The 25,357-nt window shown below is 37.8% G+C and overlaps 1 protein-coding gene across 2 annotated transcripts in view; it reads right to left on the minus strand.

The window, feature by feature from the left end:
* Positions 1-8,254: 8,254 nt before the first annotated feature.
* Positions 8,255-25,357, minus strand: part of CNN3 (calponin 3) — a 37,002-nt gene continuing 19,899 nt past the window's right edge. Inside the window, exons 2-7 of one of the 2 annotated variants that reach the window (XM_044672082.1) lie at positions 16,518-16,639; positions 16,222-16,288; positions 12,461-12,598; positions 11,987-12,103; positions 9,975-10,121; positions 8,255-9,395 (exon numbers count right to left, since the gene is read on the minus strand). In XM_044672082.1, coding sequence (XP_044528017.1) covers positions 9,051-9,395; positions 9,975-10,121; positions 11,987-12,103; positions 12,461-12,598; positions 16,222-16,288; positions 16,518-16,639 — 936 coding nt within the window. In that variant the 3' untranslated portion in view covers positions 8,255-9,050. The remainder of the gene's footprint in view (positions 9,396-9,974; positions 10,122-11,986; positions 12,104-12,460; positions 12,599-16,221; positions 16,289-16,517; positions 16,640-25,357) is intronic. The other variant, XM_044672083.1, reaches the window with a different exon arrangement.

Consider the following 25,357-nt stretch of genomic DNA (forward strand, 5'->3'; position numbering starts at 1 on the left):
GTGCTCTTAACCACTGAGCCACAACCACTTCTGAGGAATGTTCACTTAATGATATTGTAAAGATGGATTCTAGCTGAGGTACCACATATTCTAGATAGTCTCTGACATCATCTCTCCCATATGAAGGTTCTGGGAGTGTTTAAAGAGCCAAAAGGCAAGTGGCAAGAGAGATTAGATAAGAACCAACGTTCACAGAGTCCTTTAAATTCTGGGAAGCACATTACAAGTACCATCTCTTTTGATTCTTTCGACATCCCAATAAGGTAGATACAATGTTGGTGTCTCTACATTATGGATGAGGAAACAAAGGCACATGGGCTTAAGTGGTTTGCCCAGGGTCACACAGCTTAGTGAGTGCTAAAATCAAGACTTGAACCCAGTTTCTGAACCCAAATACATCATCCTACTGACTACCATGCGGTCTCTGTCAGGAAAGCAAATTCTTAAGATCTGTTTGTTTTTTTAAATTTAATTATCTAGGTTTTATTTAACAATGTATTTGATTAGGTCATATAAAAAGCCCAACCAACCAAAATGGCGCCAGCTATGGCCATGGAACCTTAGCTCTTAGAGGCAGTAACAGCCTATAGTGTTCATGAAGATCCCAAGGCATTGTAGAAGAAATACCTTAGGCTTGGGGTTGAACCAGTCCAAGTTGAACAGATAATGAGAACTAATTCATTCTCTCTCTCTCTCTCTCTCTCTCTCTCTCTCTCTCTCTCTCTCTCTCTCTCTCTCTCTCTCTCTCTCCTCTTTCTCTCTCTCCTTCTCTCTCTCTCTTCTCTCTCTTTCTCTCTCTCCTTCTCTCTCTCTCCTTCTCCCTCTCTTCTCTTCTTCTCTTCTCTCTGTCTCTCTTCCTATCAATATAGGTTCCAAAGCGGTAGAAGAATAAGGGCTAGGCAATTGGGGTTAAGTGACTTTCCCAGAGTCACAAAGCTTGGAAGTGTCTGAGGTCCTCCTGACTCCCAAGGTCTGGCTCTCAATCCACTGAGCCACCAAGCTGCCCCTGTTTCTGCCAATTTCTTTCTCACACTTGGAATTTCTTTCAGAGTTCTTTCTCCAGCATCACAATGTTACTCTCCATCCCCAGCCCATCATGTTCCCTAACTTCTCTTCCTCTTAGACAGTATTTATTACTTCTTCCTCCTTCACGTTCTTTCCTTGACAGGTTGTTTTCTTGGGGATTTGGTTTGCTTTTTTGGTCTGCCTCACTGGCACCTTTTTCCTCCCAACCCTCTAACTGTGGACAATTCTCCAGGGCTCCCTCACTCCTTGGCCCTCAGCTTTGTTCTTCCTATCAGCTTTCCCTAGGAATGGACTTATCTCACGGTTTCACCTTACAGGCGGGAGCTTTCAAGTCTCAAATCTCAAAACCTCTCTCCAGCTCTGACATCTTGCCCAAGCTGTGGGCCTGTCTCCAATTGTCTTCCCTGACAGGGGTGCTGGAACAAAGCCTAGTAGAATAGAAAACATTGCATTTGCCCTCACAAGACCTGGGTTTGGGCCCCAGAACCAATACTTTGCAGCTGTGTGACCCCATTTTCTCACCCATAAAAAGGGATACTGTTTGTACTACCTGCCTCAAGGGGCCATGGCACAGAAAACAGAGAGAACAAAGTTATTCATTAGACATCAAGTTACTATATAATTGCTATGGCTTGAGGGTGTGATGGGGCAAAAGTACCCCAACAACTCCACTATAGCCAACTGAGAAGCTCTGCTCCATTCCTAAAGGTGTCAAAGATAAAAAAAGACTGGAAAATGAAAATATTGCTAGGAGTTGTCATACCTTAAACCACTGGTTATTGGTACATTTGATTTTTTTTTTAACACTTTAAGAATAAGAACCAGACAACAGTGATAAAGAGGATGCAGAGTTAAAACAAGGAAACTGCTGGTAGAGAGAAAAGATTTCTAAGCAGGATGGTAAAGGGCATCCCAAGACTGGGATGATAGGGCAGCATCCTGTACCACATCCTGTTCTTCATGTGCCTATGCAAATTACCTACTGCCCCTCGCTTTGGGGCTGTTTCCCCAACTGGGGAACTAGGTGCCCCAATCCTCCAATTCTACTCTGACCTCAGATTCTTCTTTTTATCCAATTACATGTAAAAACAATTTTTAACATTCATTTTTCAAAATTGTGAGTTCCAAAGTCTGTCCCTTTCTCCCTAATATGGTAAGCAATTTGATATGGATAGTGCAATCATTCAAAACATATTTCCTTATTAGTCATGTTGTAGAAGATACCCCCCCCAAAAAAAAACAGAGAAAATAAGGTGAAAATAGTATGTTTCGATTCGCATTCAAACTCTATCTGTTCTTTTTCTGATGGTGGATAGCATTTTTCATTAGTCCATCAGAACTGTCATGGATCATGATATTTGCTGAGAACAGTCAAGCCATTCTCAATTGATCATGTTACAATATCACTGTTCCAGAATACAATGTTCTCTTGGTTCTGCTCACTTCTCTTTGCATCAGTTCATGTAAGCCTTTTCAGGCTTACATGAAATCATCCTGCTCATCATTTCTTATAGCCCAACAGTACTCCTTCACAATAATAGACCTCAGTTTGTTCAGCCATTCCCCGATTGATGGACATTTACCTCAATTTCCAATTTCTTGCCACCAGAAAAAAAGCTGCTATATTTTTGTACAATTACTGACTTTGAGATATTTGAGGAATTCTATATTTTGGTTCTAGTCTAAGGGGTTCTCCCCAGTAAGGATGGGACTTGGCAAAAAGAGAGACCCAGATTACAGTTGTGCATCAAGTCATCTATGCCCTTATCCAAGTAACTGATAAAAGTGTTAAACACAGAGCCATGCCCAGATCCCTGGGGGTATTTCATGGGAGACCTCCAACCATGCCATAACTTGTTGAAATTGGCCACTTAATTAATTCAACAAATTTTATTATTATCTAGTCCACATCTCTCCACCGAAAGAGTATGAGATATATTATCGAAAGCTTTGCTTGGACACTTTCCAGCTGGGTGACCCTGGGCAAGTCACTTAACCCCCATTGCCTAGCCCTTACCACTTCCACCTTGGAACAATGCCAATACAAAGTACTGATTCTAAGATGGAAAGTAAGAGCTAAAAAACAACAAAAAACTTTGCTCAAATCATCAGCTGTTTTTCAGTCATGTCTGATTCTTCATAATCCCATTTGGGGTTTTCTTGGCAAAGATACCCGAGTGGTTTGCCATTTCCTTCTCCAGCTCATTTTACAGATGAGGAAACTGAGACCAACAGAGTTAAGTGACTTGCTCAGGGTCACACAGTTAGTGGCAGCGGCCAAGATGGAACTCATTAAGATGATTCTTCCAGATTCCACGCCCGATGCTCTATCTACTGCATTACCTAGCTGCCCAAATCTAAGCAAACTGTGCCCACATTTTGCCCCTCATTTACTAGTTTAGTAATTCTGTCAAAGAAGAAAATTAGGTAAATATGACATGACTTGTACTTGATGGCTATCACCTTGGTTCTTTGTAATCCTAAGTTTCCTTTCTAGATGTTCCTCAACAAACTTCTGAATGTTCCAGTCTGGAATTTCCCAGGAACTGAAGTCAAGTTCACTAGCCTATAGTTTGCAGACCGTTCTCTTCCCTTTTGGAAGGAAAAAAAAAATAAACTGGGAACAGTTGCCCTTCTCTAATTTTGTACCCCTCCTATTCTCCATGATCTTTCAAATACCATTAATAGTGGCTTAACTATCACATCTGCTGCCAATTCTTTCAGTGCCTAAATAAAGATGTATTCTATCTGAGCCAAGTGACTAAAATTCATCAAGGGGTTATTAAGTGCTTAGCTACTATATATCATCATTAATCTTGGGTATCAACTCCCTCATACTGACAGGCTTGGACTAAGACGATCTCTAAGACTTCTTCCAAGTTTTGGGGATAAATCTATAACTCAAAAGATTCTTAGCACTACTTTGGAGAGGGAGAGGTTCCTCACTTCTCTTAAACTTATTGTCGAACTCTGAAATTGGGGGAAAATACACTAAGACGTGGGTGTACATAAAGGGAAACCATGCACACAGAGACACACTCTCCACTTACAAGCTAGTCATTTGCAACATATTAGGAGAGCGATTTGCAATTTCTTTCCCTAGCTCATTTACAAGATGAGGAAACTGAGGCATAATTGCATAGATTACAAACACAGAAAACAAAACAAACCGTTGAATGAGCAAATATGGGTAAATCCAGTCAGTTCCAAACATAAGCCTCCCCTGTTGGAAACATCTTGCCTCGTTGTCCCATACCTCTTTGTTGAAAAGGGAAATCAGAGGAAATATATTTTTTTCCTTTCTCTGAATTTGTCATTCCTCATTTTCCTCAACTCTGTGATCAATGCAGTTTCTCAGGCAAGACAAGAATCCATTTCAAGGTCTTTCCAATCTTTTGGTGGCATCTTCCTCATAAAAGAGCAAAACCTTTTCCCACAGGTGCCATCATTACTCTCTCCCTAAGTATTTTCTCCCTTCTCAGTTACCAGCTCTGCTTTCTGCTATGCTTCTTTCTAACCATTCACACAAAACCTTCTTCCTGCCATGCTCTTTTCTCAGTGTCAACCCTCAAAATCTCTTTTCCATATACAAAATTCATACAGGACTGAAGGGATTGAAATGTTAGCAATAATCAGTTCAAAGTTATAAAATTGGGGGCAGCTGATGGCTCAGTGGATAGAGCCAGACCTGGAGACAGGAGATCCTGGGTTCAAGTTTGACCTCAGATGCTTCCTAGCTGTGTGACCCTGGGCGAGAATCTTCACTGCCTAACTTTTACCGTTCTGCCTTGGAACCTATGCATATTATTGATTCTAAGGCTTCTAGAGCTTACAGAGATTTTACATGCCATCTGATTAACTCTTATTTAAGTGATAAGGGGAAAAGAACCTCAGAAGGGTCAAATGAACTGCCAAAGGTTATTTAATTTACTGTTCTTGGAAGAGTCAAGTCTCAAGTAGTGTATAGACAAGCAATAAATTCCTGTTACATCATTTATAAAAAAATCTATTTTCCTTCTTCAAGCCTCAGTTTAAGCACCATCTCGCCTGTGAAGGTTTTGTTGATCCTCCCAACTCCTTGCTCAGTTTTCCTCATACTGTACTTTTTACCACCATCCCCACGCCTCTGTAGGATATAAAACTTAAAGCCAGGGACTGATTCATTTTCTCTCCATCTCTAACATAGTGCCTTAAACATAGCAGAAGATAAATAAATGTTTGTTGAATTGTTGCTTAACTGATTGAACCAATATGAAATCTCTGATAGCATCTCATTTAGACCTCGATTTACTTGCTAGCTTTTCTCTGGCCAACAACTCTTGCATGGTATTATGGAAGGGAGCAATCCATGGCAGAGAGAAATAATTCCTGATGGCAGAGTGGACAGTGATGGCCCTGGAGTCAGCATGACCCAAGCTGGAATCCAGCCTCAAGACACTCACTGGCTGTGTGACCCTAAGCATCCCTATATGCCTCAGTTTCTCATCTGTAAAATGGACTTGAGGAAATGGCAATCCACTCTAGTATCTGCTAAGAAAACCCCAAATGGGGTATGAAATGGAACAACTGAAAACAATCATCCTGATACTTAAAAAAAAAAAACCTTCACATGACCTTCCCATCCTACTCAAATGGACCTAGCCCTTCCTTGACCAAATTCCTAGGAATTTCCTTTCATTCGTTCACTTCTCGACCCTTTGCAATATGACTTCCATCACTCGATGGAAACTACTTGCTCCACAGTTCCCCAAAGTGGATGCCCCCCAAAACATCTCAAATTCAGACTGAATTTACTCTTTTCCCCAAAACCTACTCCCTCTCCCATTTGTCTAAAATTCTGTCAAACGCACCATTTTTTAGTCTCTCAGTGGAGGAAGGTGGTACAGTAGATAGAATGCCTGGCCTGGAATTGGGAAGATCCCAAGTTTGAATCCAGCCTCAGACACTAGCTGTGACCCTAGGCAAGTCACTTAAGCCCATCTGCTCATTTCCTTATCTCTAAGAAGGAAATGGTGTAAAATTCTTTGACAAGAAAACCCTAAAAGGGACATGACTAAAAATGACTAAATAGACTTTTAATTAACTAAACTCATTTTTCTTCACTCCACATATCCAGTTAGTTGCCAAATTTTGTTGTTTCTACCTCCACAACATCTCTTAAAACCCATTTTTTCTACACACGTCTACCATTTTAGATGAAGGTCTCATCATTAACAGCCTAAATGGTCCCCCCGCTTCCTCAAATCACTCCTTACTCTTGTTATCCCCTGCACAATGCCTGGCACATAGTAGGCATTTAGTAAATGCTCAATTCCTGCCTTAATAGGTAGGTCCTTTAGCCACTGGGATTGTCAGCCATCTGGATAAATAGGCATCACTTAACTTGGATAATTCTACCTGTAGCAATAAAGAGATGAACTTTGTATCCTTCCAAGATGAGTAATCAGAGGACCAGCTCCAACAGAAATGTCTAAAAATGGAACTGTGATGTACAAGTCAACTTTTAATATGAGGCTTTTCTTAACAAGACAACATGTTTAAATGAATAACTAAAATTCATTATTTATTCAATTCTCTTGAACTTACCCTTCCCTGGGTAAAACTTTGCAGAAATTTGTTTTTTAAACCAAAAACTCATCTTACCTTCCAAGACCAAGCTTTTGTTAACTCGTACCATGTCCCAGTCTTCTTTGGGTGACCTCATCAGTTCCCATGGATTCAATTATCCTCTTTATGCAGATCTTAATATTTAGCCCTACATACTCTTCTGACTTAACATTCCCATGTCATAAGCAGCCTTTTCCATAAACAGGGCATTTCCACCTGGATATTCTATAAATGCCCCAAATTTAACACCTTTACTATAGATAGAACTCGTCTATCCCCAAAGCCAACCTTACTCCGTTCCCTCGTTTTAGGGCCCCCATCTTTCTAGTCCCCCAGTTTCACAGCCTCTGTGGAATCCTCGACTCTTCAGGCCCCCAAACCACCCCACACACCCATCAATTCTCTTTCTTTAGCCTTTGTGTCCTCTTTTCTTATACGCACACTCTCTCAGACTATCGCAGATGTCTTTTCTTTGCTGTCCTGCCTCTAATCTAGCTCTACTTCAAATCTACCCTCACACAAGCTGCCAAAATGGGTTCCCTCTGTGGCGAGAGCTCCAGAGGGAGCTTTTGGGTTTTTTCCTATTTGAAATCCCAGAGGGGCATTTCAAATAGGAACTCCTCTTGGCATTTAAAGCCCTTCCCAGCCAGGCTTTATCTTACTTGCGTCTACCATTTTCCACACAAGATTCCTCCCCCAGGTTTCATGCCTTTGTCCGGCCCCCATGCTTCTCCACTTTCACATCTTAAGACTCTCTCGCTTCCTTCAAAGGGGAGGCCCAGCACCTACATGAATGTGAAGCAGGCATTCTACCAGCTGCTTGTGCCTCGGCTTACCAAAACTCACTCAAACATACCCAACCAATGACTGACCTGTAAGTGGTTTGCTTTAGGCGTCCACAGTCTATGTCTAATAATTAACAAGTGAATCAGGAAAACCCATCATACCCTACAGAACTTAAGGGCAGGCTGGCCCAAAAGGGAAGAGAATTATCTCCACCCATTTCCTGAGGAGGCCAGTTGGAAGGGGGACTAAGGTATATCAGAAAGGCAACGGACTCGGGGTAAAGACTAAGGCAATTGTTTGGAAAATGGATAAGACAGGGATCTGTTCTGCCTGGCACAGCATATTATATCTGCTTGCTTATGAAGCTTTTGTCCCTCCCACCCCACTCCACATGGAGGTAGGAAGGAGAAAATATTTTTGTTAAAAAAGAGGGTTTTTTTGAAGTTTTGTTACAAATGAACATGTGTGGGATGAGGTAGAACAACAGTATTCACAAATCAGTGGGGTATAAAAAACAAATAGCATTAATATTTTGAAAAGTGAACCAAAACAATTTCACCCACCAGGAATATATGCTCCAATCTGGGACACTGAGCAAATAAAGGACTGTCATGCTTCTCACTCATGGATACTGTTGAATGTGTTTAAGTGAAAAATTTGATTTTGTAGATGTCACTTCAATAGTCAAAATTAGGCTTTTCTGCTAAAAATGAATGGAATGACATGTTAAAAACTTCAAGGTTTGGAAAAGTAATTATTCTGGGCTGGATGACATCACTGTTATTTTATCTATTCTAGAAAGTAACTAGAAAATGACCAGCCTATGGTTCATATAAAGTGTTCAAAAAAAATATTTATTTATAAAAAATACAATGAGATCAGTTTATGCTGAGAAATGCAGCAATAAATACAGCTGAAGAAAACAAAGCAACAACTCTACATTGATACATTGGCACAAACAGGAAGAGTAAATGCACTCACTGTCCAAACCTAAAACTTCTGCAGGCTCATTTTGTACAAGCTCCTTTAGTAACACTACTCCTTAAGTGTTTGGTCAGCTTAGGGATTAGAATGAATACACGTTTAATCACAAATGCACATTGATCATGACTTTATTTTAAAATTAGCAAACAATACTGTAGAAACAATGATATTTAAATCTCTAAAATGCTGCATCTCAGATTTAGTTGGCAAAAAACACATTTAACAATAAGCATGAAAGTTTCAGTCTTCCATGTAGAAACCAGATAGGACTAAACTGTAAAAAAAAGAAAAAAGAAAGTTTCCTGTGGTCCTTTGTAAAATACCAGTTGAAGTAGAAGATTGTAAAAATGCATAGATCTTTTAAGAAAAGAACTGGCTGTACAAGAGAACTCTCCTTTCACAGTATTCCTTTTTACTTCATATGCGAATTATTGATTATGCTGTAGAATATAACTATTACAGCACTAAAAGGCATCTATTTAGGGAAGAGGCAGAGAAAGGAAAAAGGAATGTATGTAAGGCAATATTTCTTTTAAGTACAATAAGCATAATAGTGTTTTAGGAAGACAAGATAAAAATTACACAAGGCTAGCTTGGTTTTCACTGAATAAAACAATGGACTAATACTGAGCTTTTTCTGTGCAAATCTAATCATCATTGGCCTGGTCACTATAATATTCACAATCTCTTGGATAGTCATCTTGGTACTCTACATGATAGTCATCTGGATATTCTGCCTGATAATCACTATCACTGATTTCAGACCCATTTGTTCCTGTTCCTTGGCTTCCATTATGTATTACAGGTTCTGTTGGTGCAGCACAATATTTGGGATCATAGACTTGTCGCCCAAGCCCATAGACACTCATTCCTTTCTGAGATGCAACTTTGTTGGTACCCATCTGTAGTGAAATCGTTGAGTTGTCCACTGGTTGTAATGTTAGCTTCTGATCATAGATGTCTCTTCTGGTACCAGGTGCTAACATTCCAGCCTAGCATATGAAATTGGAATAGGAAAATCTTATCAGAATAGCATCCAAAATAAACATCTTTGAGCAAGTTTGGGATTCTTATAGCAAAATGTTCTTGTTGGATACTGAGGACTCTGGTTAAAATATTCTGACTGAAATAAATTAGCCTGAACTTGATCAATTACCAAATTATCAATTGCCAAAATTATCAATGTCTAAATATGATCTTACTCATTCCATAAACAATATGGACTCCCACAAATACTTGGTGACTTAAATAGCACATCCTCTGATAACAAACACCCATGTCTTTGGAAGATTTGCATGCCTCTGTGCACAGCACCCTAGATAGAATACATTCTTTAAAATGGCAATAATCCTACCCAGGAATTTTAAGCACAGGATTTTTAAGAAGCTTATCTTTTTCCCCACCACAGACTTCCTGTTTTCAAAAGGAATTGTACTTTATTCTGAAGATCAGGTTTATTGTAACAGACATTTCTACCTTGTTCATATGACATGGTCAATCTTAAAATTATAATCACAAGCATTTTGAACTTTTGTTAACTTTGACTATTAAAAATCAGAAGTACCACTTACCTGACTGGCTCCTTTGTTAGTACCCATCTGCAGACTAATTGTTGTCTGGTCAAAAGGCTTGTCAGTTTGCATTTTGGGATCATAAAGATGCCTCCTAGTCCCATAAGCAGTCATTCCTGCCTGGCTGGCACATTTGTTGGTTCCCATCTTTTAAGAAAGGGGGGGAGGAGGGGAAGAGATCTATATAGTTATGACTGTAAAAAATAAGCCCCCAAATCAAAAGACAAGCTTTTAAGAATTATATTATTAGAAGTGAAATATGATTCTAATTCCATTCTCAAAGAAAGACTATCCCTATGTTAGGTAGATTAGTCTTTAAGACCACATTGTTTTGGCAAACAACACCAAGCCTAAAACCAAAAAATTAAAAGTTTTGTAATGCTAGAGTTTAATTATCTCAAGGATCACGGAATCCTGCAAAACAAAAAATTAACCTAAATTTTACTTTAATGACATTCAACACTTTAAAAGAGAAGAATGTTGAAGATCTCATTATTTCATTTTTCAAACCTCAGAAAGAATTAAAATGATATGGTCTATAAAAAGGGTATCCAAACTTAAAAAAATTTTTTACTTTTCTATCCAGGGTGCTCATGCGCTCTCTCGCTCTCGCTCTCTCTCTCTCTCTCTCATATCCCCCCCCCCCCCACTCTTTAAAAAAAGACACAAAAGACACAAAAAACTTTTCTCTTCCATCTTAGAATCAAAATTAAGGTAGAAGAGGGGTAAGAGCTAGGCATTAGCAGTTAAGTGTCTGGCCCAGGAATCTCAGGAAGTATCTGAGACCACACTGAACCCAGGACCTCCCATCTTCAGGTCTGAATCTTTATCCACAAGCTACCTAGCTGCTCACGAGGACTCTTGAGCCAGATTATCTACTGCTATAAGACTTAACACATAAAGGTAGAAGAAAACATCAACTGTGTCCTTACCAATATATATTGTTATAACATTTAAACCAAAGCACAACTTTCCCCCACAAAGTTTCCCCCGTTTTGTGAGGAATCACTTGTATTTGCCTAAGTTTTAAGGTGCTATGCACTGTTGGGGTTTTGGGGGGGTAGGAAGAAAATGAAAGAATTGTTGATATGTGCAAGTGTTAGCAAAGTGTTCACTCTTCTTACTAAGAATGCCAATAAGTTGGAGGCATTTGTACTGTAGTAACAACTGCCAGGATATACAGGATATACTCTATACAGGATAGAGTAAAACTATACCAATATGTTTTTCCCAGCTCTAGAGTTGCTTTGGGGGAGGGGGAAGCACAAAAAATTGTTGATAGGGTCTAGACAATCAGTAGAGTAAGATCCTAATCTCATTGCTAACCCTTTGAAACAATAACAAACAGGGCCACAAAGATTTAGCCTCGGCCTCCTACCATTCTTTTTGAGTCCTTGATGGCTTTCCTGGCTGTCAGTTCCTAATGACTCCAGAATATTCTCAAAATTCACAGCAATAAAAGCTGGGTCAGAGTAAGGCTGCAGATGGCTCTAAGTATGGCTCTGGTCCCAAATATCCTTAAGACTATTATAGGAATGCATCCCTGTGAAGAACTACACAATTCAATATTTGGCCCATCTTTCCAAGGACATTTTAAAACTGAGGATTTCAATTAAATTATTATACCCATTTCAGGTCTCCAGGCTTTTATTCTCTTCCTCACCCCACCAATTCTTTTTAGCCTCGTCCTATATATACCAAACTTACTTTGTGGACTAACATATGCAGCAGCCTACATTTTCAGTTAAATATTACCTTTAAATGTCATACACCTCACTAGTTAATACTTAAGAGCTCTCTAATTTATACCATCCAAATAGCTTTTGTATGGCTGTCCCCTCTCCTCCTCCCCAATTAGCTTAGTTGTTATGGAAATCTGAGCAGAAAGACAGCTAACATATTTACCTCCTCACAGCAGGACAAACAATTTATAAAAACTAAATGTGTGGTTATTTTGTAAAGAAAACAAAAAAAATTTTAGGGAGCATATATAAAAATATCATGTTACTTGCCTGTAAGCCAATCACACTTTGTCCAGCTTTTAGTTTTCCTTCATCAAAACGCCTTGCTTGCTTTTCTGCATATTTGACACCAATGTCAATAGTCGTATGGAATCCTTTTGTTTTAGCCTAGATATAATATGAAAACATATTTCAGGATGACCATTTAAAGCATGAGTTTACCACCAGAATCTTATAATGAAAGGAGGAAAAAATGTTACTATGCCTGGAAGGAATCAAGATACCAAAATGTTTGTACAAAATTCTTTAAAAGGTCAACATCAGGATATTTTACCTGATTTTTGAAATAGGGCACAAATTCTCTAATCAAGTCATGCTAATATTATAAGATTTCTTTGTACATCTCTTTCAATGAAGCCATTTATGGTTTATTTTTCTGCTGAAAGATAATTTCCCCAAACCTTCAGTATAATAGTCTGTCACCAACAATTGGTTTTTTATTTTAGTTAAAAAACATATACATACCAGACCTGCTAAAGCTACCAGTGTAGTCTGAACTTGGGTCATGTTTCCATTTTCAAAGAGATCATTTGCTTCAAAGATGTCATGTGGCTTCATACCATAAGCTTGAATGGCCTTAATAAAGTTACCAATGTTCTCCAACTAAAAAAGGAAAGACAGTCAAATTAAATTTCTGGAATTAAACAGTCTGGTGTATAAGGCCTAAGTATTAGTAAAAACAAATATTTTTAATCAATTTAGTTACCGTTTAGAAAAGGACATGTTCCTACATAGGGTAGTTACTGAATAATTTACTCTAGGGAAGATGGTCTGAATTGGAGTCTGTGAACTTTTAAGGTTTTCTTTTTCAGTATTTTGATAGTCAACATATTTTGCTTCCTTTGTAATTCTATGTATAGTATGCATTCAAAAACATTATTTTGAAAAGGGAGTCTTTAGGCTTTAGATTGCCAAAGGGGTCCATGACATAAAAAAACTGTTAAACTCTGCTATAGAGGGGAAGGAGGAAATCAGATAGGTTTTATAAAAAAATTCTTCAAAGATACTTACACATCATTTTGACAAAGAATGATAACCTAACTCTTTAAAATAATTAGAATGCCCTTAATTTTCTGAACTATTGTGTAAATGGAATTAGTTCATCCTCATTCATTGTTAGAGTCTAGCCATCAGAAATAATGTCACCCCACCCAACTTAGTGGGGAGGGAAGATGAGTTACCCACACGTGACAATAAGTAACAAATCAAGAACATTTTTTAAATATGATGGTAAGGTCCTGTGGAGGCAGTTGGCTCTTTGAACTTGGTGCTGAAGGATCTCTGCTGAGACCTCAGACTGCTTCCCTCTGAATTGTCACGTGGGTAAGTTAGGCTGACTTTCTTTCTCCTCTCTTGGCATTTCTGGAGGCTCTACCCTCAAGGAGGCCTCTCTTGCCTCTCTAATTGTAAAAGGCCTTGTGGCTAGTAGCCTTGTTTAACCTCTGTGCTCCTCTAAATTCTCATCCAGTCCGGACCTCTGGTCTGGGCCAGAGTTTCTCTCTCTCTATTTCCCTAACTTCAACCTTCCTAATTGTAAATAAACTTCCATAAAAGCCATCCTGACTTGGGTCTATTTTAAATTTGGAATCAAGCTAATCAGATTCCTGGCGACCATACCTTAAATATCTAGTTTCCCCTCTTACACTATAGACTATTATATTTTTAAAATTTCTACCAAATTCATCCTTCATCTTAAAGCTACTGACATTAACAGCAAGTACCCCACCCCAGCCCCCAAGTTGTACTGGGTCCTCTTCTTTTATGATCTCCAACTTTAATTATTATCTCTATCTATGTTGATGACTGTCAGATTTATCTAGCCCTAACATTTCTCCTAACATCCAGACCCAGGACAGTTCTGAGGGACTTATGGAAAAGAACGCTACCCACATTCAGAGGAAGAACTACAGAGTGGAAACAGAAGAAAAACAACTGCTTGAACGCATGGGTTGAGGCGGACATGATTGGGGATGTAGACTCGAAACTACCACACCAATGCAACTACCAACAATTTGGAAATAGGTATTGATCAATGACACATGTTAAAAACAGTGGAAATGCGCATTGGCTATGGGGGTGCGGGGGGACTGGGGGGTGAAGGGGAAAGTAAGAGCATGAATCATGTAACCATGTTAACTTTTCTAAATAAAAATTATTAAATAAAAAAAAACAAAAGCATCAAATCAAAATGCTAATATTAAAGGGAAATTTTAGAAGCTCTGTCATATCCATCTCCTTTAGAATAAGAACTATAAGAATTCAAAGAAAACAAAGTTCAGTTTCTATCTGGTAACTCAAGGAAGTTTCACAAAGGAGGGAGCTTATCAATGAAGCTGATAGACAAGAGGCAGACAGCAAACAGAATATTTTGGGTGAAAAAGACAGGTTTAGAACAGTGCAGGTAACAGAAGCAACTGGGTTGTATTTGGACTTTATGCTGTGGGTAGAAGGAAGCCATAGAATGTTTCTGAGCCAGGTAGGAATTGGAGTAGAATAATGCTTTAGTAAAATTAATCTGGGAACATTGAATAAAAAAGATTGGGAGATGGAAGCTTGTAACTGAAAAGGGAAGAATTGGTCAAGATAAGGATCTGAACTGGGGTAGAGGCAACAAGGTAGTACAGTGGAAAGATCACTGTACCTGGAGACAGCAAAATTTAAGGTCAAATTCAGCTTCAGACATTTATTAATAGTCTGACCCTGGGCAAATCCCAAGTCACTTAACCTCTGCCTACTTCCCCCATCTGTAAAATGGGCAACTATCATCCAGGGTTGCCATGAAGATTGAATGAGATGATTTTTGTAAAGTACTTTGCAAACTTTAAAGTGCTATATGCATGTTAGCTATTTTTATCAAAAGGTGAGAAGGATAAAAGGACAATATGATGAAGGCAAAATCTACAAAATAGTATAAAGGAATGAAAACTTTGGGGGAAGAATAATCAATAAAAACTGAGATTTCCTGGCTGCATAACAAACATGTTTGGTGATAGAGGGCAAATTACTCTACTTGGGTTTCAGGGAAGACAGATTAGATAGACTCATCAAATATGCATATAATAGATCTGGAAAGGCTTGCTAATTGGTTGGCCAAGAATATCAGTACTCAAAAATAGCCTGGTAGGCTAGAAGGACAGATGGGCTTAGCCTAATGAGATCATGATTACTTCTATACCATCTATATTTGTGTTCCAACTTTTCATATCCTAGAGAATTGAGAGAGTTAATTAAATGAAAGATCATTTGTGAGTGTTAATAAGATAATAAAATAATAGGCTGCAAACACAACTGCTCAAAATAAAAGATTTTATTTTTACACACACAAAAGTATATATATCCATCCATCCCAATAATTAATCATATATCCATGTTCAATTTTGAGCTCTGCCCTTTAAAAGGAATATTGGCAAAATTGAGTCCACCTAGGAAGTAACCAGGATGACAAAGGAAATCCTAGTATAAAAACTGGCTGTAGGTCTCTGGGCTGTTCAGTCATGGTCAAGAATCTTCAAGTATATGAAAGAAAAAGTTAACTTGAAGGAAATAGATTTGGGCTCATTATGGGAAAAAAGCCATTGACCAACTCAAACATATAGATCGTGCACATTTCTGGAGGTTGTAAATTATCAGGTAAAAACACCATGTGGTTCATTACAATTTCCAATCCTGTCTGAATGCTACTTGTTAGTGCAGAGGCACTACACAAGCATGGCCCCATACACCCAAAGCTGACCTAGAGCAGTGAAGGCCTGCGGGATCAGCCTCGTTTTCTTTCTGCCCCAGACTGCTGTGGGACTCTGGGCATGTCACTTAAATACTCAGTGCCCAAGAAACTCTTGAGGTCTTCAAGCCACTGAACTGGTGCCTCCTTACACTAGGAAAGGGTGTGCATGTTTCCTCCCTGAATTTTTCACACCCACAAAAACAAGAGACCCAGGGAAAAGGAGCATTAATTGATTCACTCCCACACCCACATGTACCACTGCATTTTACCTAATCTATCTTACTTATAAATAAGCCAACTATCCCCAGTACAAGGTTTTATTCAGGGCTGGTTATTTCAAATGACAACCAGGTTTTTGGAAGAACCATAAAAAATAATTCAGAATCCTATTAAAAGGAAATGCATACTCAATTTTTTGATAAAATGGCTGTAGTAAAACCTAACTCATAAATAACCAGGACAAAGAAATCAACCGGTGCTGAGCTGTGTATTTTCTGCTTACCTGAGGCCAGTTTAATGAAGACTCATTGACTTTCTTCACTGAACCTGGCTGTAGCTTGTTTATAAGTCTGAAAAGAAAAAGAAAAAGTACTCAAGACAAATCTTATCATATTTAAATTTACAGACAATATAAATGCTACCTTTTAAAGGACTACAAGAAAAATTGTATGTGATTCTACTTCTGAAAGTATCTAATAGTTTCTAGCTGAAGCAGAGAAAGACAGGTCACACCAAAAAAATCTAAGAAAGCAGACAAGCCTGGATTATCAGGAATAAATCTACTGGGTGTATACTTACTCGCAGAGTATGATGCCATCTTTTAAGCCCAGCTGAAAGTTTGTCCCAATGCTCAAGCCTGTAACTTCTTCTATCCAATTGCGAAGATCTTCCTCTGCCTGATGGTCATATTTGGAGGCAATCTGTAAACAGACAGATTTTGATATTTTATTTTAAGGACTTCAAGAAAGATATTTTGGTATTTAACTATTAAGACTTCAGGTAATACTATACAACAGCTTTTTTTTTTATTACCCATTAAATTCGAAACTAGTATTTGGAGATTTACTCTAGATATTTAATTGGATGATCTACTCAGAAGATATAGTAACTGAGTTTTAGTAAAAAAAAAAAAAACCTTCTATAGGCTTTGCACGGCATCAAATGCATAACTGATATGTAATTTATTATATGTAATTGATAATATTTAATATATTGGCTTGACTTCTCATAAATAGGGAGGAGCTTAAGGAAGGAGAAAACTGGAAACTCGAATTTTTCAAAAATGATTGTTAAAATAAAATAGAACCACATATTTGTCAGATTGGCTAGTATGACAGTAAATAAAAGTGATAATTATTAGAAGGGACGTGACAAAATTGGGACACTAATGAATTGTTCATGGAGTTATGGAACTGATCTAATCATTCTGAAGTCAATTTGGAACTTTGCCGAAAGGGCTATAAAACTGTACATACCCTTTGATCCTGTAATACTACTACTAGGTCCATATCACAAAGAGATAAAAAGAAAAGGGAAAAGGACCTACTTGAACAAAAATATTTATAGCAGCTATTTTGGTGGTGGCAAAGAACTGGAAATTGAGGGAATGTCCGTCAATTAGGGAATAGCTAGACAAATTGTGGTATATGATGGTGATGGAATACTATTATACTATAAGAAATGATGAACAGGATAATTTCAGAAAGAGCTAGAGACCTACATGAAGTGAGCAGAACTGGGAGAGTATTCTACCCAGTAACAGCAATACTATGGGATGATCAACTGTGAAAGACTTCGTTATTCTCAGCAATACAATGATCCAGGACAATTCTGAAGGACTTAGGACAGAGATTTTTATCTATCGCCAGAGAAAGAACTATTAAGACTTAGAATGCTGATCAAAGCATACTATTTTTCACTTTAGTTTAATTGTATTTTTATTTTGGGGTTTTACATGAGTATTCTCTTACAACAATGAAAAATATGGAACCATGTTTTGCAAGATAATACATGTATAGTCCAAATCAAATTGCTTACCATCTCTGGGAGAAGAGAGGAAGACAATTTGTATCTTTCGGCTTCAGAAAACTTATGTGGAAAACTGTCATTACATGTAATTGGTAAAATAAAATCTTTATCAATATGGAGAACAGCTAAGTGATTCAGTAGACTGAGAGTCAGGCCTAGAGACCAGAGATCCTGGGTTCAAATATGACCTCAGACACATCCTAGCTATGTGACCCCTGGGCAAGTCACTTAACCTCCATTACGGTAGCTCTTACCACTATCTTGTCTTGGAAACATTACAGATTCAATTCTAGGGCAGAAATTAAGTGTTTAAAAAAAAAGATACTACTACCAAAAAACTGATCTGAGATCCAGCCAGGTAAAATTATTTTTGGGGGTCTTATTATTAATAATTAATAATCTATTACTTTTTTGACTATACAACATCATCACATTTTAAAAATGAAAGAAAATTTCATTCTAAAATATACTCAGAGCCACATAAAAATTTAAAGCCAAACTGTGGGAGTAGAAACACAGAAGGGAAACATATGATTGATCACATGGTTTGATGGGTACATGATTGGGGATGCTGACTTTAATTGATCACTCTACTGTAAATATTAATAATATGGAAATAGATTTTGAACAATGATACATGTAAAACCCAATGGAATTGCTCAATCACCTCCAGGAGGAGAGGAGGGAAAGAACATGAATCATGTAACCATGGAAAAACCATTCTTAAATAAACAAACAAACAAACAAGTAAGTAAAAGAATGAACAAATAAATAAATAAATTGGTGAATGAATGAATGAATGCTTTTTGAAAAAGAATATTGAGTACTAAAGCTCAGGAAGAGACTAGGATTTTTTTCATAGAAGACTCTTACTTCTTGCCCAAAGAAAGTGGTATTATAATCATCAAATAAGATATCAAATAACAAGTTATCAAATAATAATCTCAATAAATAAGTTAAGCAAAATAAGTATTTGATACCAAAGCAAATCATAGAATCCAACTATGTTCTTTAAAATTATTTTAGGTGGGGGGCAGCTGGGTAGCTCAGTGGATTGAGAGCCAGGCCTAGAGACGGGAGGCCCTAGGTTCAAATGTGTCCTCGGATACTTTCCAGCTGTGTGATCCTGGGCAAGTCACTTGACCTCCATGGCCTAGTCCTCACCACTCTTCTGCCTTGGAACCAATACACAGTATTGATGCCAAGACTGAAGGTAAGGGTTTAAAAAAAAAATTATTTTAGGTGCTGCGTTCAATTCCAATCTATCATCTCTATTTAATTTGGGGTCTAGTTTTTAAAATGTCATTTCATGTAACCCCCTGCCTCCTCTTCTTTGACAGTCATTTCTTATGACAAAGACTATTTTTTGGAGAAAGGAAAAGAAAAATCGATACCACTGACTGACACATTGAAAAAGCTCCAAAACTTGTACAATGAATAACCCCTATAGATCTCCCACTGCCACCAAGCAGGAGGTTGGGGGCATCTTTGAGTATTTTTCATTTGTTTCCCACTTGATCTTTTAATTGTTAAATTTTTCTGGTGATATTGTTTTCTCCATTTACATTGTTGGAGTTACTGTATTATTTCCTGGGTTCTGCTATATTCTGCATCAGTTCACATAGATCCTTCCATTCCTCTCTATATTCATCACATTCATCATTTTTTATAGCACAGTAATAATGTTCAATTACATTCATATACCACAATTTGTTTAGCTCTATTTGTTTCCAATTGTTAGCTACCATAAAAAGCACTGTTATAAATATTATCAACTGGCTTCCTTGGAATGCAAGTCAGTGATGAAATCTCTGGTTCCAAGATAGGGAGATATCAGTCACTTTATCTGCATAAATTCAAGTTACTTTCTAAAATGATTGTACCATTTCACAGTTTCACCAATAATGTATTAGTGTGCCTATCTATCCACAGTCCCTCCAACATTCTTTGTCTTTTTTTTTTTTTTGGCAGAATGTGAGGTGAAACCTCAGGTTGTTTTGATTGCATTTCTCTTTTTTGTGATCTGGAACATGTTTTCATGTGGTTATGAATATTTTGCAGTTCTTTTGAGAAATGTTTGCTCATATCATTTGGTATTTATGTACTGGGGAAAGGTAACTGATTTTAATATATCTTGGATGTGTCTAGTTTTTTGGAAACCCTAATCAATGTGCACACGTCCTAATTTTGCTATTATTAATCTTTTCACACTTCTTTGTAGATTACATATCTGTCAAGTCAAGTAGCATCTATTAAGCAATTACTCTGTGCCAGGAACTGTGCTAAATGCTGGGAATACCAACAAAGACAAAAAAGGTCCCTGCCTTTAATGAGTACACATTCTAATAGGGAAGACATAATTTCTAATTCTCCGTTTAGTTTGTTGCACTGACATATGTATCTATTATTCTACCGACACCAAATTGTTTTGAAGATTGTTTCCTTATAATACAGTTTGAAGAGTAGGAGAGCCATTACCACTTCCTTCTTACCTTTTCTCATTATTTTCCCCTTGATTTTCTACCTTATGTATGTCACTTAACCCCCATTGCCTAGCCCTTAACTGCTCTTCTGCCTTGGAACCAATACACAGTAGTGATTCTAAGATGGAAGGTACAAGTTTAAAAAAAAAATCTTGTAAAGCTCCACATAAAGCCATATCATCTTTAGATCCTTTATAGATGAAATTGGATAGAGGATAAACAGAACAATTCACAAAATAGGACAATTATGTTAGCTTACATCAATAAGAAATTCCCTTTTTTATATTCCTAACATATTAGTTCCCAAAGTACTATTAGAAAAAAGAGAAATGGCGCAAGAAGTTGGAAAAAAATAGCTGAAGCAGAACAAAACACACAGAACACCAAGTAAATCTGTGATGGAGATGACCACCTTGTCATAATTAAAGAGATCATTTTTTTTAAACCCTTACCTTCTGTCTTCGAATCAATACTATTGTATTGGTTCCAAGGCAGAAGAACAATAAAAGATAGGCAATGGGGATTAAGTGACTTGCCCAGGGTCACACAGCTAGGAAGGGTCTGAATCCAGATTTGAAACCAGGACCTCCCCTCTCTAGGCCTGGCTCTCAATCCATTGAGCCACCCAGCTGCCCCCAAGAGATCACTTTTATAAGCTATCTTCAGTCAAGACTTATTTGAAAGAAACCTGTTACTATCTCATGCTCATACTATAATAATTTCTTAAAGAAATTGTATTAGAGATTAATGCAGGAAGATTATAGCTTTGGGAGGGGATAATCCCTTCAAAATGAGAACTCTAACAGATGTTAGGCAGCTGGGTAATGCAGTTGGTAGAGGGCTGAACCTGGAGTCAGGAAGATCCAAATTCAAATCCTGCCTCTAACACATTCTACAAGCTAACTGTGGGGCAAATCACTTAATTGCACAGATGAAACTCAATGAGATTCATCATTATTCAAAAGCAATCTGCCTAACATTCCATACTGGGCAAATTAAGTGATGAAAAATTCTCCAAGTTCAGAATATGGCATGTGGCAGGATGTCTCGTGTATCAGCCCAAATACTGGGCACATGTGCACTGGAGATGTCAGCATCTAGGAAACTGGCGAGTGCTTTTAACTGGGCTTGAGAGTCAGAAGGACTTTAGGGTCAGACCTTTCCTCAGCCCCTGGCCATGTGATCCAGGAACACCTTCATTTGAAAAATGGGGGGGGAGGGGGGTGCCGCCACACAACTAAAACAAATGACTTCACAGCACTAAATCTATGGTCACATGAATCATTCCCTGATCAAAAAACTTACTCTATTAAAACAACACAAAGTTTAACTGATATTTTACTACAAAGACCCAAAGTGCCTATCTCTTGATCTCCATGTCCAATGAGGGAAAAGAGCAACATTGGTTTAAAGTAAAGATTCCTTAAGAAAATGCTCATGGAGAAGAGTGGAAAATTACAAGCAGTCCTAGGAGGAGATATGATAGTTGTTTTCAGGCACCTGAAGGGCCATGCTGAGAAAGGGGGACCGGACTTGTTCTGTTTGGCCCCAGAGGGCAGAACCAGCAGCAGTGAGGGGAGGTGACAAAGAGGCCAATTTAGGCTTGAGGTCAGAAAAAGTTTCCAGTCAAAGCTAACCCAAAGTGAGAGGCCATGGGTGAGGTGCTGCCTCCCTCCTCCTCTGAGGTCTTCTAGCAGAGGCCCATTGGCTTTTAGTAAGGTTCCAGACCTAGATCAAACTCTACCTTCTCAAGAAGGCTTTCCTCTGCTGCTAGGGCCTGCCTTTTGAAATCTCATTCCACTTAGATAGTACATACATCATTATTTGCATAGCATCTCTCCCATGAGAAAGGGAGTTCCTTTAATAGGGGGAAAATATTTTTGCCCTTTTTGAGTGTCCTTAGGGATTAAGGCAGTGCCTGGCACACTTTAAACACTAAATAAATGCTTGTCTATAGATCAAATTTTATTATGTGGACATTTACCATATGAAGAAAGCCTGTTTCACCCTGCTTCCTAAGTATTTCTAATATTCTCAGTCTCAGAATAAATGACTGGGGTTTTTTCCCCTCACAAAAAATTACACCTGAACTTAAAGTGTCCTTAAAAAGGTGATATAGAAAATGACTCTAAAGTCAAAGGTTTTAAAGGTTTTTCTTTTAAGACAATTAAGAAAACGTATAAATACTTAAGAAAAACATTAATTTGTACAATCTGAATTGCTTGAGGTCAAAAATTTTAAAGTAAAAGAGATCTTCTGTCATTAACTCAATGATTTCCTCATATCTCTTAAGTCTTCCTTCAATTATTTCCTAATGTATCTCATCTCTGCTTTGACTTGCCACAGGCATCTCAAATTTTACATGCCAAAAAAGAGAAATCACATATTACCATTCCCATTCCTCTAAACTTACCCCTTTCTTCTGAAGGGAATTTCTACTGAAGTCACCACTACATTTCTAGTCATGTAAGTTTACAAACTGAGTCTCAATTATTACTCCTCATTTTCTCTCACCTCCAACAGCCCATCAATCAGCTGCCAAATCTTGTTGATTGCCATTTCCCATCATTTCTCTCTACTCAATCCAGGGTTCAGGCATTCTCTCATCACTTCTCATCTGACTAATGCCACAGCATCCTCTCCATTCTCTCCCCACACACACAATTTGCCAAAGTGATATTTTTCAAGTATATATTCATTCTCCCTAATGACTTCTCTCCTTTGTTCAAGAACTTTCAACCATGTCTAGCCTTCAACCCTCTTGCCTTAAGGATATAATTTAAAAACTTCTGCTTCTGTGTGCCTTTATACCAAGCCTACAATACTCTGCCTCCTTTTCCCCAGAACTTTCAGCAGTAACTTATTGCCATTAGAAACTGATACAAACTTTTAAGCCTGGATTTAAGGCCTTCCTCAACCTACTCCTAGCCTACCATTCTAGTCTTCTTTCATAAACTGTATTATTACCCTCTCCATGTTCTATATTCTTACCTCACTGGACTGAGGGGTTCCCTTAGTGTCCTTTAATTCGACTCTGCCACCTCCATGAGTTTATGCAGGCCTAGAATATATTACTGCCACGAGTTATATTGTTGAAATTCTTTTCCTCAAGGCTAGCCTAGATACCAAATCAATGAAATAATACAATGCACCAATGCATTAGATTATTAAAATTAAGGAAGTCTTGCCCTCATGAGGACTACAACTTAGGGAGTTAAAAAAAAAACAACAAAATAATAATGCACATATTGAATGAAGTCAATAAGTATTTATTAAGCACTGTAAAGAACAAAAAAAATGGAAAAGAAAGTCTAGGTTTGGTCAGAAACATAAAGATGACCACTAAGGGCTCAGGAAAATCAAGGTTCAAAGAAATGGCCATGGTCTTGACAAGCAGGGTGATCTTAAGTTTTTAATTGTTGAGTGCTGTGGAGCTGCAGAACCAGAGTTGCTATTTCCAAACCAGATGTATTCTACCTGTGGAAGCAAAAGCAAACACCTTGGAAAGCAAGGGAGACTTCCCACATATTCAGGTGGAACTATCATAGAAATATAGTGGAAAGAATGTTGGATATGGAGTCAAGATCTGAGGTTCAAGTGCTGTGATATGTATCCTTTCATGATAAAAGGGAGACCCCAGGTTCTCAAGGATGCCCAGCTAGTGTTTGAAGCCAGGCACCTGATCCTCCTGAGCCCTCTAATACCAGCATCAGGTGGGGCTTGGGAAGCAGGCAGGCTGGCAAGGGCATAAAGTAGAGGAACTGGAGTTCCAGTCAGAAATTCTTAGTCAAGAGGAAGGTGAAGTCATCTCCTGTAAGGGTGGGATTGAGTTAAAGCCATAGGAAACAAAATTTCCTAATTAGAACCTAAAATAAATTTTTTTTTCATATAAGCTGTATGGTTATGTTAATATTAGTACTAAAAATACTGGTTATATTCTCCGGCTTACCCACAAAACATTTTTTTAAATTGCATTTTCACAGAAGCTAAGACTGGACTCTAAAAGAGATTTCTAACAATGTTTCCTTAGTGAAAATGTTCTACAACTTCAAAAGCCAATTGCCACAAACATCTCTCCAGGAATATATAACTGATATATGACTGGCATTAAATAAGGTTTAAGATTTTCTGGTTACCAGAATAAGAAATAAAGCCCAGGAAAAAGAAGGCTTAGTGGTCTGAAAGGTCAAAATTGTGTTACAAGCCAAATACGGAAACCTGTCTTAAGGGCACATTATCTGAGGGCTAGGAACAGCATAAATAACAAACAAGAATTGCACAAAATTTAAACCAAAATTTAAAATAGACCTTTTGGGTAGAAAGGCTCTAGAGGTAATCTAGTACAGCCTACCTGTTTTTCAAATATAAAAGCAAACTATTTAAAAATGTAAAAGTTATTCTTAATTTGCAGACCATACAAAAACAGACTGTCAAGGCTAGCCATAGTTTGCCAACCCCTGAATCTAGTCCAAGCTTCTTGTTTACAGATGAGAGAAATTAGCACTACCTAGATTGAATTTGCCTAGCATCACACAGCTATTGAGTAGCGGAGTCTGGATCAGAAACTAGGTTTGGCTGACTATCGCTAGTGTTCTAAGCTGTCACACTACCTCAAATGTCCCAAAAAGACAGCAGAAAAAGAAGAAAAACAGCGAACCGGTCCCTAAATAATTAATATGGTTATATATTCATCCAAATCTCCATTTTGGTAAAGAAATGTCCACACACAAAAATCTATACATTTGTACATAAATAGCAGCCCTGACAAAAGAACTTAAACACAGAAACAGATATATCCTTTTAGATATAGTATAAGAACTGAAAAGGAACTTAAATGTTATCTCTAGAACTCCTATAAATTCAAAATGGGTAAATGACTTAAATATAGTGAAATCATAAATAAATTAGGTGAACATAGATTAGTATACCTCTCATATCTGTGGGAAAGGAAGGAATTTAAGGCCAAGCAAGAGTTAGAAAACATTGCAAAATGTAAAATAAATGACTTTGTTTAAAAAGGTTTTGTACAAACAAAACCAATGCAACTAAAATTAGAAGGAAAGCAACAAACTGGGAGAACATTTTTATAACAAAATTGACAAAGGTTTAATTTCATTAAAATTTAAT

This window comes from Gracilinanus agilis, chromosome 4, assembly GCF_016433145.1.
Source record: "Gracilinanus agilis isolate LMUSP501 chromosome 4, AgileGrace, whole genome shotgun sequence".
Lineage (NCBI taxonomy): Eukaryota > Metazoa > Chordata > Mammalia > Didelphimorphia > Didelphidae > Gracilinanus > Gracilinanus agilis.